General features: G+C 38.5%; 1 protein-coding gene across 2 annotated transcripts in view; it reads right to left on the reverse strand.

The window, feature by feature from the left end:
• CACNA2D2 (calcium voltage-gated channel auxiliary subunit alpha2delta 2) overlaps positions 1-16,364 on the reverse strand; it is a 676,129-nt gene that overhangs the window by 92,577 nt on the left and 567,188 nt on the right. For both annotated transcript variants that reach the window (XM_034440362.3, XM_034440357.3), the window contains exons 9-12: positions 13,957-14,007; positions 11,875-11,974; positions 5,116-5,274; positions 1,748-1,855 (exon numbers count right to left, since the gene is read on the reverse strand). In XM_034440362.3, the coding sequence (XP_034296253.1) occupies positions 1,748-1,855; positions 5,116-5,274; positions 11,875-11,974; positions 13,957-14,007 (418 nt within the window). The remainder of the gene's footprint in view (positions 1-1,747; positions 1,856-5,115; positions 5,275-11,874; positions 11,975-13,956; positions 14,008-16,364) is intronic.

Genomic DNA, 16,364 nt, shown 5'->3' on the forward strand with positions numbered 1-16,364 from the left:
GTTAAGTCTGGGGTTTTATGAGGCAGGTGCTGTCTGTTTGAATTCTAAAGACCCAAAGCACTTTAGCTTCTTCATTTTGTATTACTTTTTCTATTTCATGGTCCCACCAGTTCAATTCTGGCTTCCAGGCAAATAGCATTTCTTGCAGATCTTCCAATGGACCATTGTTGCTACTTTGTCATGCCGTTGTTTGTAGGCAGTCTGTGTGATCTTCTTGCAGCAGCTAACCAGGTGGTTCACTGTTTCTTCAGCTTCTTTGCAGAGACAGGATTTGCTGCCTGTTGCTGTTTTCTCAATTCTGGCGTTGTATGCATTTGTTCTTAAGGCCTGATTTTGTACAGCCAGAATTAGCTCCTGTCTCTCTTTCTTTAACTTTCCTGGTCTTCACCACTGCCAGGTCTCATTATATGCTTTGGCTGAATTTTTTAAATATATTGGCCATATAATATTTTGCTTTGGCACATCTCTTTCTATCCTTCATTTGGTCTTTATTATTATTATTTTTACTTTGCATACCCTTTCATTTGGATAAAATTTTCTGGCAGAAAACAAAAAAATCTATAGACTTTACTGAATTCCTTTTTCTAGCCCCAAGCAGAACTGAATTTATGAGCTTAATTGTGTTTGTTGAATATGAAATGTGACTAAATGTGATTGTTATGGTAGAAGAGTAAAACCAGGGGTGAAATGCTACCGGTTCACGTGAACCAATAGTGATAAAAACTACCGGTTTGGGTAAACCAGTAATAAAAAAAAAGCTTCCGGTTCAGGCGAGCCGGTAGTTAAAAAAGGCTATTGGTTCTTCCGAACTGGTATTTCCGATGATCAGCTGTGCCACGGGGTTTAGCTTTCCTTTAGATTTCCTGCTTTCTAGTGAAGCTAAATCACGCAGCACAGCTGATCCCCCCTCGCTATTCTACTTATTTTCCCAAGTCTCCTTTTGGCCCGTACTGCACATGCGTGCGCGCTTGGCGTGCATGTGCAGCCAGAAAACCAGTTCGGATTTCACCACTGAGTAAAACCAATGCTGATTCATTATGTCCCTTCTGGAGACTTCCCCAATCAGCTCTGTTAAACCACAGGTGAAATCCAGAACTTTTCTAAAAAAAATTCAGGAGATCGGATAGTTAAGAATTTAAATGTCTAGTTTGACTTCGAGGCTATGTGGAAGAGATTCCTTTTTACTGACAGAAAGCTAATAAATGCAGCAATGTGAGGTCTTTTTCTGTCTAATAAGCTGATTTAGCATTTTCTAGTAAATATATAAATAGCATTTTTACATATTTAGAGAAGAAAGAATGCATTTGTGTGTCGATATAAAGTGCTTGGCTTTCTGTTGCATTCTATCTATTATTCATTATTTAGATTCTTGATTTCAAAAGCTCATATATCACAGTGCTGGAGCTGGCAACAATTTGAAGATCCAGTTTACAATTTCTGGCCTCTGAGAATGGAATTAGTAGTGTGGCAATGGCATTACCAGAGCGGATACAGCTGCAACTACACCGTGATTTGGATGTGGATTGTTGAAGGGGAAAGGATTAGATGCTGATATTTTGGTATTCCTGGAGGAATCCCAGTAGGTCTTCCCTTTAGGACCCCTTTGAGAAATAGACCATCTGGATATACTACTCTCAAATCTGATTGTGAACCTGAAGAGACATACAAGTGGCTGTAGTAATATCGGATGCCCACCTGGGGATATAATATAGTTAAGGGCAAGTTCAGATGCAGGCTGAACACTCACCGTCTTGTTGGGTCCATTATACTTCTCAAAAACATCTTGCACTCGGTCTTCTCCTCCATCAGTAAACATCATGATCATCTTATTGCAATTGGCTCTTGTGATGTTGGACTATAAATAAGAAGTAGACATTTTAGCAAGTATAGGAGACAGAGCCAAATACATTCCCCCCCCCTGGGAGAGATACAACCTAATATAAAGTACATAACTGTATTTGTAAGGGTACTTGATTAAAATAAATTGTTGGTGGGAAACTGGCATTTAACATATACAGTATGGCTTCTTCAAGCAATTTTTTTCTGTAATAATAATTTTGTCCTAATAAAGTTTTCTTTGCATATTTTTCTTAAATACGCATATTCCCATATATACTTTTGAGTTATAAACATTATTTTTTTTAAAATGCAGGTTTCAGTGTAGAATTTGAACTCTGCATTTGTATTTGTATAAATTTCAGACCCCATAAATTTTACTTGAGACTTTGGACTAATACATTTCCTTCTGCTCACTATAGAAATACAGACATACATGCATTAGCACATATATTTTTCCTATACAGAACTCAATTCAATTGAGATGTATTTTTTCAGACTTCTGCATATGCCAGTGAAGGGAAATGTATGGTTGCAATCTTATGGGAAGCAGTAAAAGGGTATACTCTCTCTCTCTCTCTGTGTGTATGTGTATGTGTATGTGTATGTGTATGTGTATGTGTATGTATATGTATATGTATATGTGTATTGAGGTGTCCCTAGGATGGCACTTCTTTATAGAGGTCAACAACAGTATATTTGTAATGGGAAAGTGCAGAAGACAATAAATGTCAAGGCTATCAGTTCTACTTCTTTTCCATCCTAGTTGCTGTCCTCTAAGACACTGGCAGAGAGACATCTGTTTTCTTTAGCTATTCTCCAGGGGTGAAGGTGGCACAGATGAGCAAGGGAGAGGGAGTTGTGTCAGGACAGAAATTATGTTGTGGCTATTACCGTTCAGCATTTAATAGAGCTATTCATCTTTATTTTGTCCAATGTCATTATAACCCTTCTGATCCAAGTCTTCTCAGATGAGTCCTGCTAACTTTATAATGAAATGGAAGAGGCAGCTGTTTCCAATGAAATTTAAGTACCAGCTGCTGGAGTTTTCATTTATCTAGGGAAAAGCGCCCAGCACTGAAACTTTATCCTTGGTTTCAGCCCCTCACATGATCAGGAAAAAGAATAATGAAGGTTCCAGCTCTATTTGTCATGTAGCCTCTTAAGAATCAAATGTTTCAGGGAACAATTGCAATGAAGGCAGTTCCAGAGATGCCAGGCTGTTGGATGGGCAAATATCCTTCAGTTCTAACATGTCAGAAGACAGAGCTAATGTAGGGATACAGGCCTGCATTTTAAAAATTTATTGGAAGGAATAAATGTGCCTTGCTTGCATGCAGGAGATACAATTCAGACGTCTTTTTGGCTAATGAACTACTCTTGCTGGTGGCATGATCGAAACAGCAGTGTTTAAGCAATGGCTGCTTGCATTGTTGCTTGTAGTACAGGTAGTCCTCAATTTACAATTATAATTGAGCTCAGAATTACAGTCATAAGTCATGGTAGTCATTAAGCACGTTATTATGTGACCACACCAGATTTTTATGACCTTTTTTTACAGCAGTTGTTAAGTGAATGTGATGGTTGTGAAATGAATCTGTTATACCGAATGACATTTTTGTCAGAAACTAGAAGCAAACTGTGGAAACTGGCAAAAAATGCTGAAAATTGTGTCACATGACTGTGGAATGCTGCAAATAGCTGTAAATGTGAGCCAGGTGCCAGCACCCAAAAATGACCACAGGCCATCAGAATTCCAGAATTGGGTCACTGGTATCTCTTTTTTTTGGGGGGGGGGGTTCTTAACTTCAATGGTTGTTAATTGAGGGTTACTTGTATTATGGTCAGAATAACCTTTCTCAATCAATAAACAGGTTTAGTGACTCATTATCTGTGTCAGTCATTATCTTGGTCCAACCTGCCTCACAGGGTTGCTAGGTGTAAAAAACAACAACTACTCCCTCATATGGTAGATAGGTGTGAAAAAGAATCTTGTATTTTATCTTGAGTACTTTGGGAGAGAGATGATCTACATATGGGACAACCAGAGGAATACAAATATATAATGTGTTTACAATGCACTGTGCTTACAAATGGCATTTTTTTATTGCATGCAGAATATTTCAAATACAATAAGCTGTCTTTGTTCCAAAAAGATTCCTATTTTGCAGGCATCCTGGAACTTGCAGTTAAAAGGGGAAATCATTGTGGCTTTAAGTGACAGGTTCCACCAGCCTTCACGGTCCTTTAATAGTTTTTTTTAATCAAAGACTGTTGTGCTGGGCTAATGTTTATCTGTATGCTAAGTGAACAGCAGAATATAGCAAAGGGAGACAACATTTGTGGAATGTTGTGCTAGGCTGGGTTCTCGTGGTAATGAAAGCTGTAGTAAATCTCAAGAGCAAAGCTGCAGCTGGCAAACTAGAAGGTTGCATCTACCTAGGGAGGCAAAACAAAGGAAGTGAATTGTGGCTGCCATCAAATATTTTACTGCGTGGAGAGAATGGCCCACAGTGTTATAACTTGCTGAAGTTCCCAAGGCTGAAGGAAGAAATCATGGCAAATTTAAGATTTAAAAAAAATGACAAGAAGCAAATGTCATAAGAGGCATGTGTAAGTAAAAATTTAGTGCCCTGTCCAGAGTTCTGAAAAGTTTCCAGATAAAATGGACAACCTTGTAATTATAAGTAAACACAATGGATTTCTTTCTTTCCTTGTGGCCTCAGAGTATTATTCCATTTCTATTCTCTTGTTCCAAAGCTGCATGCATGATTTCTTTCCTCATTTTATTACAGCAACAAACCAATTCCACCAGTGAGTTTTTTTTGGCTGAGTAAGACTTGGAGTTCAATTTTCTCAGATTGTTGTCCAATATATATTTATTTAGTGCCTCATCAAAGAAAACTGAACCAACAGAGAAGCTTTTTAGGATAATCCCTTCTATTTTCGAACACAGTAATGATACTATGAGAATCTGAGACACAAACATGAAATTCCAGGAATCCTTCTGCTGCTTAGACTTGTCAAGGTCAAGCTAAAATTACAAATATAGAGATTTTTTCATTGTTTGATAGTAGTTGCTGGAGATAAATTGGAAGGATCCTGCACTTTGGTGCTTTCAGCAAATAGAGCATTAAAAATTCTTCATATGACTTTTTATCAAATTTGGCCCTTACTTCTCCAGCTCCATATTTTTTTGCCTCCATCTTATTTGAAATCTGGCATTTTAATGCTTAGCCTTCCACGTTCCACCCTCCCAAATTTAAACTCTGGATTTACATTTTGCAATTGCTCAAAGGCATATTCAAAGCCAGCCTTATAATCAGTGGTTCCTTGGGCCTCCATTCCTTCTACGTCCTCTTTGAAGACCTTCTTGTTGCGGATATTAGCTTGGACTAAATGTTTGAAGCAGGACACAGGCTGCGCCTTTTGGTTAAACTGAAAGACAGAAAATTATAATCCATTAGACTAGTTAAAGACACCATGCAAAAGCTGGGAATCTGATCAGCTTCCACCAACTGGGTTTAGTGAATAATAGAACCGTAAATGTTTTGAGTAATATGAGCTATGATAACATACTCAAGTCAGCTGAGACAATCAATTGGGGAGTCAAGGAAGGTCAGAAGAAAATTACTACTACTTTCAGAGACCCACTTTCCTTTAAAATATGATTATATCCTAGTTCAAAATATTGGAACCCTTCCAGCTGATAAAGTTTCTGCAGCTGTGCTGATCAAGATTCAGCTATAAAGGATGTGCATATGTAAGAGCAAGAGAAGAAACAGCAAAGGGGCAGCATGGTTCCCCACTACACTTGGAAATGATGATCAGTTGCAATATACCAGTCTCAATTGGTCGTGAGTGTATCTTTGAGAATGATCAAACAGCAGTCAAGATCTATCGCTATATTTTTTTCATGAGTGGGCATATAAATACTAAGATTTCGGTCAACTGTAACCTAGGGATAATGGGAATTGTAGTTCTTTTATACGGGGAAGGAACACAATGACCTCAAACTGATATTTCCAATTACCACTGCAGCCTGCAATTCACAGGGTTCTCTAGGAGAAAGTATGCCAATTAAAATGCATAACAAGTGCACAGGTGATATGCCCACTGGGGAAGATATTTTATGGTCCTCCCACCCTCTTGTGAAAGGAAGAGTTGCAGATTATAACTCCAATCACACAAGGAAAGAAAGTTTGGTTAAGGTTGTGTTAAAGAAGTGCAGAAAGGACTGACTGAAACAAACATGGTTTCCCACCCTCTGCTGGAGGTTACAGCCCTCTTACTGATGGGGCCACATTGTATTCAGGTTTCTATAGGAATAGACTGACATTAAGGAATAACAAAAACCGTCCTTCCTGTTAAGAGTGATTGAGAATTGAATGAATTTGTGGACAGCATAACTGGGATTGCCCAAACATGTTTTTTCGCAGGACATTTTAATGCCTTATCACAAGGTCACAGGCTCAGTGAAGTGGGGTGTTCTATGATAAACGGTTGCTGGGATAGAGCAGGCTTCTCTTGCATAGAGTTTGGCCAGCAGATGAACTGAAAAAAACACTCATTTTCGCTTATGGCTTAGTTTGCTGGAAATACAGAACATTAATTTAGAAGGCAGTGATCCAGCAAAAGTAACGAGGCTAGACTTGTTAATTAGGCCAGCCATGTTTTTGCCAGTCAACAGACACATGATAGGGTTACAGAGAATGATAGAGTTTTTACTTTCTTTCATGGTGTGCCTTAATTTATTAAAAGAACAAATTTACTGGACTTTACTGAGGGGGAGAAGAACAAGATTAATCTGAGTCAAATGAAACATTAATTCGGGAAGTTACCCTAAAATACGTAGTACAAAACTGAAAAGTACTTAGAAGGCAATTCCTCAACCTGTCTTTTACTCTCAGGATCAGGTTTTGGAGTAAAAACAGTACATTTGTTCCTGATGTGGCTAGGATTATGACAGTTGGGGATTCAGTAATAAACCAGTAACTCATGGCAAATGGAAAAATTGGCATGCCAACTAATTACAGTTCAGGCTTGCCTCTTGGACGCTCTTATAGAATAGAATAGAATTCTTTATTGGCCAAGTGTGATTGGACACACAAGGAATTTGTCTCCGGTGCATAAGCTCTCAGTGTACATACAAACAACAAGTGATAAATCATGATCATAGTCATCGTAAAAATACATTCATCATAAATTGTAAGATACAATTTAGTGATAGTCATAGGATACTAAATAAGCATTAGTTATATTAGTTCAACAGAATATTAGTTCAACAGAAATCTGGATCTGAACTGATTTTAAAATCATGGCACCACTGACAATTTTCAGCCTAGTGCCTTCCAGTTAGGTGGAGATGTCATAAATTTGCTCTTCTCAAGCCAAGGTCTATTCATTTTTTGCTGAAGTGTCAGGATTTAAGATTATTTGTCTATTTTTATTCCATATTTACTGTTTTTGTAAATAACTTAAAGTGGCAAATACACTTAGTGCTACTCGTTCTCTCTCCTATTTTCCTTACAACAGCAACCCTGTAAAATGAGTTTTGCTGAGAGAGAGCAACTAGGCCAAAGTCACCCAGCCAGCTTTCATGCCTGAAGCAGAACTATAACTCACAGTCTCCAGGCCTCTAGTCTGGTGCTGTAACCAAGCACCATTTTATAATTTAAATTTAAAATGAATTTAAAATCTTAGTCTGTCCTCTGAACTTAATAAATGTATAAATTATTGCAATTAGAACTGAAACTGAAGTGTAGAAACATACTGAATAAGTTCATCTTGTCCTAAAAGCTGATCTATCAGAAAATATTATATAGGGGATTTTAAGAACTCTGATATCATCTACCACTATATATATAGGATTTCTAGTCAACATGGTTAATGGCAAGGACTTCTTGAAATTATAGTCCAAAATATCTGTTCAATTCTCAGTTACCGATTTGATTTATAGGCGATGCCTAATGCTGTCAATAAATATGTCACCTGCTGTCAAGAAGGTACAGATTATACTCCTAAATTGTTTAGAGATTTTATTTTTTATTTATTTTTTTTAAATATACTTTATTGATTTTAAAATTTTAAAAAACATCAAATCTCTGTTAACATCTGAGGTGTCGTGTAATTACATATTTACATTATATACATATCAATTACATTCGAATCTACCATTATTGAAAATAAACGTAACCTTACAATCTCATTCTATTATTCCACCATTTGTACCACCTTTCCCATACTGCATTGAATTTTGAATTCACATCATTATTAAGATCACTTGTTAATTTTGCCATTTCTGCGCATTCTAAGATTTTGTTTAGAGATTTTACTTTGTAGTGTTGTTATGGAAACTATTTAAAGAGGAGTAAACTTGATTCAAAGCAATCCACCAGGCCCAGTAGATATAAATAGTAAAGTTTCATTGATATTTTAGATTTTTATTTTGTTTGGGCACATGAAAGATTGTTCCTAGAGTACCAAGAACACACTGCCAACTTCACTTCACTTCACATGTATACAAACTGTATATACTGTACATAGGATCTGTCCTTTTAAGGCTTAAGAGGCAGAAAAATGTTAAAAGGGTGGAACAATAAACTAACAAATATTAGTGTCAGTGCATGCATAGGATGAGTATTATACAAACCATGCTCCTATTTGTTTTCTGATATTCAACAGGCATGAGGCTACAGAACCATTCTTAGAAAGTGGGATTTTCATCACTGAAGATACCCCTCCTCAGCTCTTCTGGCCACTGGGACCAGTTTAGCTTAAGGACAGGTCAAGTACTTGTCAGTCAGCAAGGGCAAAGGGCACCAAGTTATTCATTTCCTTGCGCTGTTCTACAAGCAACATCTGCTTTCTCCATCTCTCAGTTACTTCCCACCCTTTCTACCGAGAGCATTTCTTGAAGCTGTGACGCTACCATTCCTTCCTATCTGCAGAAGAAAGCTAGTATAAGAGTGACCAGTGGTTCTCAGGCTAGTGACATTATGTCAACACATTCCAGCTGTGACCTTGAAAAAAATATCCAAAAGTCCATTAACTTGGAAAGAAGGGCGGGGGGAGTCTAGAATTTAAACTCTGGAGCAAATATCCATGCATACCTACATATATACTCTGTGATTGTGAGATAACATAGCAGGCAGATTGTTCTGCTGCAGTTGCTTAATTTTTGTCTGCGATGAAGTATCAGAACTTGGTAAATCATGCCTGAAAGTTTACTGATAATTAAGCCCATTCTAGAATAAGGGATGGAGAGTTGGAGAGCCTACAGTTCTCCCAACCCTTATTGAATAGATAAGGAGGGATGGGAAGCAAGACACCTCCCCGCTCCAAAAAACTCCCCTGTCTCAAACAACTATAGGGCCCTTGGAAGTGAGGCAAGGTTTATTCTTTCCTGTGCTGAGTTTTTTTTTAAAAGAAGGCTTTTCAATTTGAATGGCTCTTCCTCTCCCATAAAACTCCATGTTTGCTAGAGAGCTGAATGTCATTCACAGAGATATTTAAGTAGATTTAGGTTGTTCCTTACTTCCTTCAAGCCATAGGAGAAATGAAAGAACACCTCTCCTGTTCCAGAAGCTTTATGCTCGCCAGAGGATTAGGAGAGCAGGGAATAACAGGTAAAAAGGACCCTCTATTTTTAGATTAGGGACAAGGATGTAACAGGTAGGAAGAGGCTGTTGAATAAGTGGCTGTGATCCTTAGATGTTCCTTTTCATGTATCCATCCAGTTGGAGGCAGCAGCTTGGGAAGACACTTCTAAAAGGAGCTCAGCTTTGCTGAGGCCTACAATTCCATTCTTGATCCGTAACCCACAATGTGTTCCTGCCTGTAAATTAACCTTAATCCAATCCCGGTCCAGGAAAGAGTCCGGCTTCTTTCATTCGCATCATCCTCTCAGTCAAAGCTTTCCTTTTCCTCATCCTTGTCGTACCTGCTGGCTTTGCCTTGTCCCCCCCCTCCCCCTGCAACTTCCACCACAAAGAACCACCTTGTGGAAACAGAACGGCTTGTCAAAGCTGGCACAGAGGAAATGGCAAAAGGAGGATGCAATTTATTTCTTGCAGGTGTGTTTTGTCATTTGCAATCGATCAAAGGCAAGGAACAGCCAGGAGTGTGGGAAAAGGAAAGGTGACAGAAATGGTAAATTGGGCTGCAGGAGCTGCACGAGGCAGAAGCTAAGGCCTCTGACGGGCATCTCCCTCTCCCTCCACCCCCGTGTTATACAAGGAAACAAATCAGGCAAATAAAGAGCATGGTTGTTTTCGCAGGGCTGATGTGGCATTTTGGTTTGAGATGCTTTCAGCAATTCGTTTCCTAGAGAAGCTATCATTTAACTCCTAGAGGCTGCTAAGTGCAAGAGCAGGCAATAAATGCACCACATCAAATCCAGGATAACAGCTTTGATCATTAACTTCTTTTGCTGCTAGAGAAATACTTATCTTCTTCCTGAGTGGTTAGTTCTTTCATCTTCACTTTCCTGTCCCCTGGACTATCACGCCTGCCACTGATATAGTCGAATTTATATGAGTTAAATAGATTGACTCTAGCATGAATTATAAACCATCATCTTCTCCAAAATTGTACTACAGGTAGTCCTCAACTTACAATTCACTCAGTGCCCTTTCAAAGATACAACAGCACTGGAAAAAGTGTATGATCATTTTTCACACTTGTGACCGTTGCAGCATCCCCATGGTTACGTGATTTACATTTGGATGCTTGGCAACTGATTTATATTGCTGTGTTCAGGAGTTATGTGATCACCTTTTGTGACCGTTTGCAACCTTCTGATAAGCAAAGTCAATGGGGAAACCAGATTCACTTAACAAGCCTGTTACTAATTTAACAACTGCAGTGATTCACTTAACAAATGTGGCAAGGAAAGCCATAAAATGGGACAATCTTATTTAACAAATGTTTCACTTAGCAACATAAATTTTGGACTCAATTGTGGTCGTAACTCGTGGACTATGTGTATTGTACTATTAACTATTAGGATTGAGAATTAATTGACAAAAGCAGTAATCTACACTGGTAATGGATTCTCAAGTATTTACAGGGTGCAGTTGTTATTCCAATGTAAATGATTATATATCATTGTATATTATTACAATTGCAGTATTTGACACTCTTTCAATCAAATGTTCTAGATGAGGATGGACTGGATTGTAGGAAAAATGTGCTGCATAATCCAGAGTAGTGCAAAATCTAACCAAAAAACTTGTCTAACAGTCTGGATTGTGAAAATTGTCAATCTATTTAAATACAGATAGGTGAAGCTTTCCAACATCCTTAGAGAGCAAAGATTTCTTGCAAGCTTTGTTTTTCACTATCTTTAGGCATGTATGAATTGCCACAATTCACCTGATAGTTCCTTATAAACTAGTTTATAATCCTGTAGACTGTGGGCATCTCTATTTGTCCTATGTCAAAATAGAGGGATGCTGCTGTGAATTCTAAATATCTACAGTTAAAACACATTGGTTACTAATAGGTTGTAGTACAGTTTAGTGTCATTCAATCTGCTCTTTTCTAAATTGAGCATGTATTTTTATGTAAGAAAGAATATGTGTGTTTTTTATAGTTATAGGTATACGCATGTACCTATATCTATAATGTAATTAAGAGAATCTATATATAATAGAGAAATCCATCAATTATTGTCATGGATGACACTACAATGAAGAACATATTAGATTCTGCATCTTACTTCCTTTGTGTACACAGCACAAATCGTCATATATTCTCTTGGTCTGCATTCCATTTTTTAAAAAATCTGGACTGAGGCATTACTCAGCATTGCATTACCGAAGACATAAAAGCAAATAAAGTGAACTTATTGGTTCATAACAAATCTAGTGTTAAAGATGCTCTGGGCTACTACAGATTCCACAATGCATATTAGCATTTATTATCTCTTTAATTAGACTTCCCAATCTAATCGATGCCAATCTAGTGGATGCCATGTTGGTGGACAGCTGCCTCTATCATTGCCCCTTAATTTCCCATCGCAGGTTTGCTACTCACAGAAGCAACATTAACGTAGTCATCATCTGAGAGGGTGTCCAACATATCATAGACTGAGGTCTTCATCAGCTTCAGTGTCAGGCCACTGACGCTGCCACTCCTGTAACAGAAGATAAGGTAGAGCTCATTATGCATTTCTTTCATTAAGAGCCTTTCCTCACTTCCAGAAGCATGACATAGCAACATATTTCCTCTACTGTGACCTCATGAGGCAGCCTTCATCTTGCTGCTAACCCATATCTGAGACAGCTTAAGATTGCTCTTAGCTGTTCTAACTTCAAAATGCTTTCCCTCATCAGCAGGCAACAAACTGTAGAAGCTTAACCATGAGTACCTTCTGATGTACTTCAATGCCCATTCTGTCAATCATACTGTCAAGCCATTATGCGTTGGGATGAGCTCCCCAGCACTATGGTCCAGTTCAGATTGGTTGGGCATATTCCTCCCCTCAAGTTTCAGACTGATTCACCAGTGTCCTTGCTTGACAGAAACATTCTTCTGTCTATACCCAGTAGTTTTTAGCATCAGCATTTGATAATTCTTCATTATACTCGAACCCATCCCAGATTCAAAGCTTTTTTTTTATTTTTTAAATCACGTAGGCCGTAGTTTAAAAACTAGTTGATTAGGCAGCACATGCCACTAAATGTACTAGGGACCTGAGTAAATAAGTGTAAAATCAAATGTAGGATCAATAAATGTAGGATCAAATGTTAAGATTCTTCCACCTTTTGTCCTAGGCAGGGCACTTCTGGCATAGCTGTGAGAATTAATCCTTTGCTGGAAGAGGTGGAAGGCAAAAGGGGAGATTCCTGGGATCAGCAAATCAATATGGATAGACTTGTGGCTTTAAAAGCTTTCCAGCCTTATTGCTGTTTACTTAGGAATAAATTATGCCAAATTAAATAGGATTGATTTTCCAGCAAAATGGGTTTTAGCATATGTGCTGATTGCATCTAACCTTCCTTTCATACATATCTGTGCCTTCAAAATCTTGAAGCAATATATCCCAGCTCGACGGCATAGGACTGCAGCCCATTGCTCACTAAATTCCCAAAAGGAATTTAGAGCTGACCTTGAAAGAGCCATTAAGGAGGGACTTAGACAAGGGATTATGCAGTCCAAATACTGAAGCAAGAACAAAGAAGAAATTTAAAGTAACCCTGTCTTATTTTTGTTTAGTATATGATGGGAAAGACAAAAACTCAGGCCCAGATTCCTCCCAATGCTCTTTGAACACACCTGGACATTACAAATGGAGTGCAGATTGGTAAGGGAAATAGCAAAGTTTAGGCTGTTCCAGCCTTGATGAAAGAATGGCCCACTGCTATCTGCTCGCTGCTATCTGTGTAGAGCAATATATTTGGGAGAGCATATATTGACTGTGAGGGAGGAAAAGTCACTCTCTTGGTCAGCCAGATCAGCCAAATCCACCCTGGTAACTAATGTGAGGAGAGCTGTTGCAGTCAGATTGCCCTCATATCCGAAGCACCAGGTATGTTGCAATTCCTTTCCATGATGATCTTATGCTGTGGAGACAGTCCCTTCTGCCCACTGGGCCTCCAAATTCATTTCAAGATTTTAAGCATTTGTTGTTGTTATTAGTTGTGAAGTCGTGTCCGACCCATCATGATCCCATGGACAACTTTCTTCCAGGCCTTCCTGTCCTCTACCATCCTACTGAAGCAGTAGCTCCTGTCTACTGCTTCAGTGACTCTATCCAGTCACTTCATTCTCTGACGTCCCTTTCTTTTTTTGCCCTCAATCTTTCCCAGCATAAGGTTCTTCTCCACTGAGTCCTGTCTTTTCATTAGGTGGCCAAAGTATTTGAGTTTCATCTTCAGGATCTGACCTTCTAAAGAGCAGTCAAGGTTGATCTCCTCTAGGACTGACCGGTTTAATCGCCTTGCAGTCCAAGGGACTTGCAGGAGTCTTCTCCAGCACCATAGTTCAAAGGCCTCAATTCTTTGATGCTCAGCCTTCCTCATGGTTCAACATAAAATTAGCATTTTACTGGGGTCCAAACAATAAGATATAGTCTGAAAACACGACACGTGGAAAATTGTAGGGAAAAATACTCACACATCCACGATGATCACCATATCTTTTGGAGAAGAGGCCCCTTGAATGTACCTGCATTAAGCAAAGAGAGAGCTAAAATGAGAACTTGCATTCAATAGACTGTGAGATCTTAGAGAAAGGCTGAAGGTATCACTACAGGTCCTGTCTTACTCTTTCCCCCGTATTTTTAAGGGGGAAGTTTTAGGATGAGAGAACTCAACTATTTCATTATTAAGAGAATAAGGTTCTTATTTTAATGTTCTTTTCAAGATTCCACGGCATCTTGGGCTGAGCTGGTTCTGCTAAAAGGATGGACAAAGAATAGCATGGATGTTGGCATAATAGTTAGATGTCAATTCATACAAGCCATATCTATATTTCTGGCCAGTACTGGAAGGCTGAAATGTGACTAGACAGACTTTTAGTTGGGAAATCCGAACAGTTTAAAAGAACAAATGAAAAAAGATGCTTGTATCCATTTGCTACTTTGATCTACTACTATTTATATGTCTTCTGGGCACACTTCTAGCTATTTTTGTGTGATCAAAATTTTATAAAACAGTTTTTTATAAAAAGGAATACAGGCTAATTTTACATCACTTTTGATTCATTTTTTTATTTTATAGTTTTTGGAGTAAAAAGGAAAATCTCTCCTGAGTTGAGCTCCTTCTATATCATTATCTACCCAGATGCTCACCAATCACCTTTTTTTATTCATTTTGAGATCTTTAGAATCAGTCACTTCCTCTGCTATCTTGTCTTGTGCCCTCCCACCCAATCATGTCATCTAAAACAACCTCTTTCCCTCTGGATAATATTATTTTAGAATGTTGCATTATTTCCCCCCCCCCCAAATTACTTCTGGTTCTTCCATTATTACAATTCAATGATGCATAGCATGCAACTAATAGTAAAGCATGGAATCCTACTTTCAACCAAAGTATGCAATAAGAACTGTATTGCAGTGGCACACCATAAGCACTTCCCCTTCAATACCCCTGGAAAAGGACAGGGTTTGTATCTCAATACCGTTTGCATCACTCTTCCCCTTTTCTACCCTGCAAAAACTGCTACCCACAACATCCTATAACAGTAAATGAAATATTCTGATGCATATTTTAGCCCTTTCATTCATAACCAAGGACTAAAAAGTAAAACAAATTTATTCTTTTATTTGCATTCATTTATCAAATCTACTCTTTTATTTTCATTGCTCCATAGCAATTTATTACATCCTCCTCCTTTGTCTCTTAGCTTCACAGCCTTACAATGTAACAGTTTTTCTTTCACTTAATTCATTCGTTAATTCATGCTCTTTACCATGAATTATGTCTAAATGTCTAGGCAAGCTAAGCTAATACAGATGCTAACTTGAGTTTAGAGACCTTGGTAGGTTAAAGGTTTTGGTTCAGGCGCTGGCATTGGTTTTATTCCTTCACCCTCCATTAGCATACATCATAGCTGAGCAAATTATTTAAACAAGAAACAATGCCATGCCAGTATCTTCATAATTATGATAAAGTGTTAGGGAATGGGGTTGAGGGGTACCCCGGACCGTGAACCAGCTCATGAGCAAACACACTGAGACTGAAATAAATCTGACAGAGGCATCTTGTGTAAAAATATAATTTACTTTAAAACATTTAAAAAGCACTATGTCTTTAAGAAAGCACATTAAAAACAAAGTCTTATCTTGGTTATGTGAAGCAAGGCTATCTCCCTAGATTCCTCTCCACAATACCAAAACAGTTCACAAGAGAATAGAGCTAACATGAAGATAAGCAGCTTCGGCGTCGATACATCATTGAGGTAATAGAAGGGGCGGCAGCACAAACTTCACAGCTAAAAGTCACCTGAAGTAAAAACAATTCAAACAGCAAACATTGCTTGAAGCTTGTGGGAGGAAGAAGGTCCAGCAACAGCAGTCCCGATGATAGCTTGCGTGCTACAAAACAGCAAAAGGCAAGCATCCGTGGGAGTTTCTCTGCAACGGCGTCTGGAGTCCTTATCTGCATTCTTCTCCCATCTGCGGCATTTGCACATAGCTTCCTGCAGGAGCTGTGCATTTAGGCCTAAACCGGAGTCTAGGCCCAAGTAGCAAGCGAAAAGGTCCTTACTTATATGGGGAGTTAACCTGCAATTAACTAGGGCGGGGAAGGCTTGCAAGTAATTACAAACAGGAGATGGCTTGATTGAAACCATACTGTTTGTGAGTAGGCAAGTAGCCACAGCAATCCTGGAAACACTCGTGACATAAAGGGACACATGGTCCTCTTCTTTTTTATGATGTAAGAGCAGCTGAGAGAATCGACTTTCAAAGAGAACAAAAGAGACCTTGAAGAAAATAATGCAAACTTGCAATGGTTCCAGAGATACAAATTTACCAAATTGCATAAACCATGGATTGTTGCACTTCATGTTTAAGAACT

The sequence above is a fragment of the Pantherophis guttatus genome, chromosome 2, assembly GCF_059756535.1.
Source record: "Pantherophis guttatus breed Tessera chromosome 2, ASM5975653v1, whole genome shotgun sequence".
NCBI lineage: Eukaryota > Metazoa > Chordata > Lepidosauria > Squamata > Colubridae > Pantherophis > Pantherophis guttatus.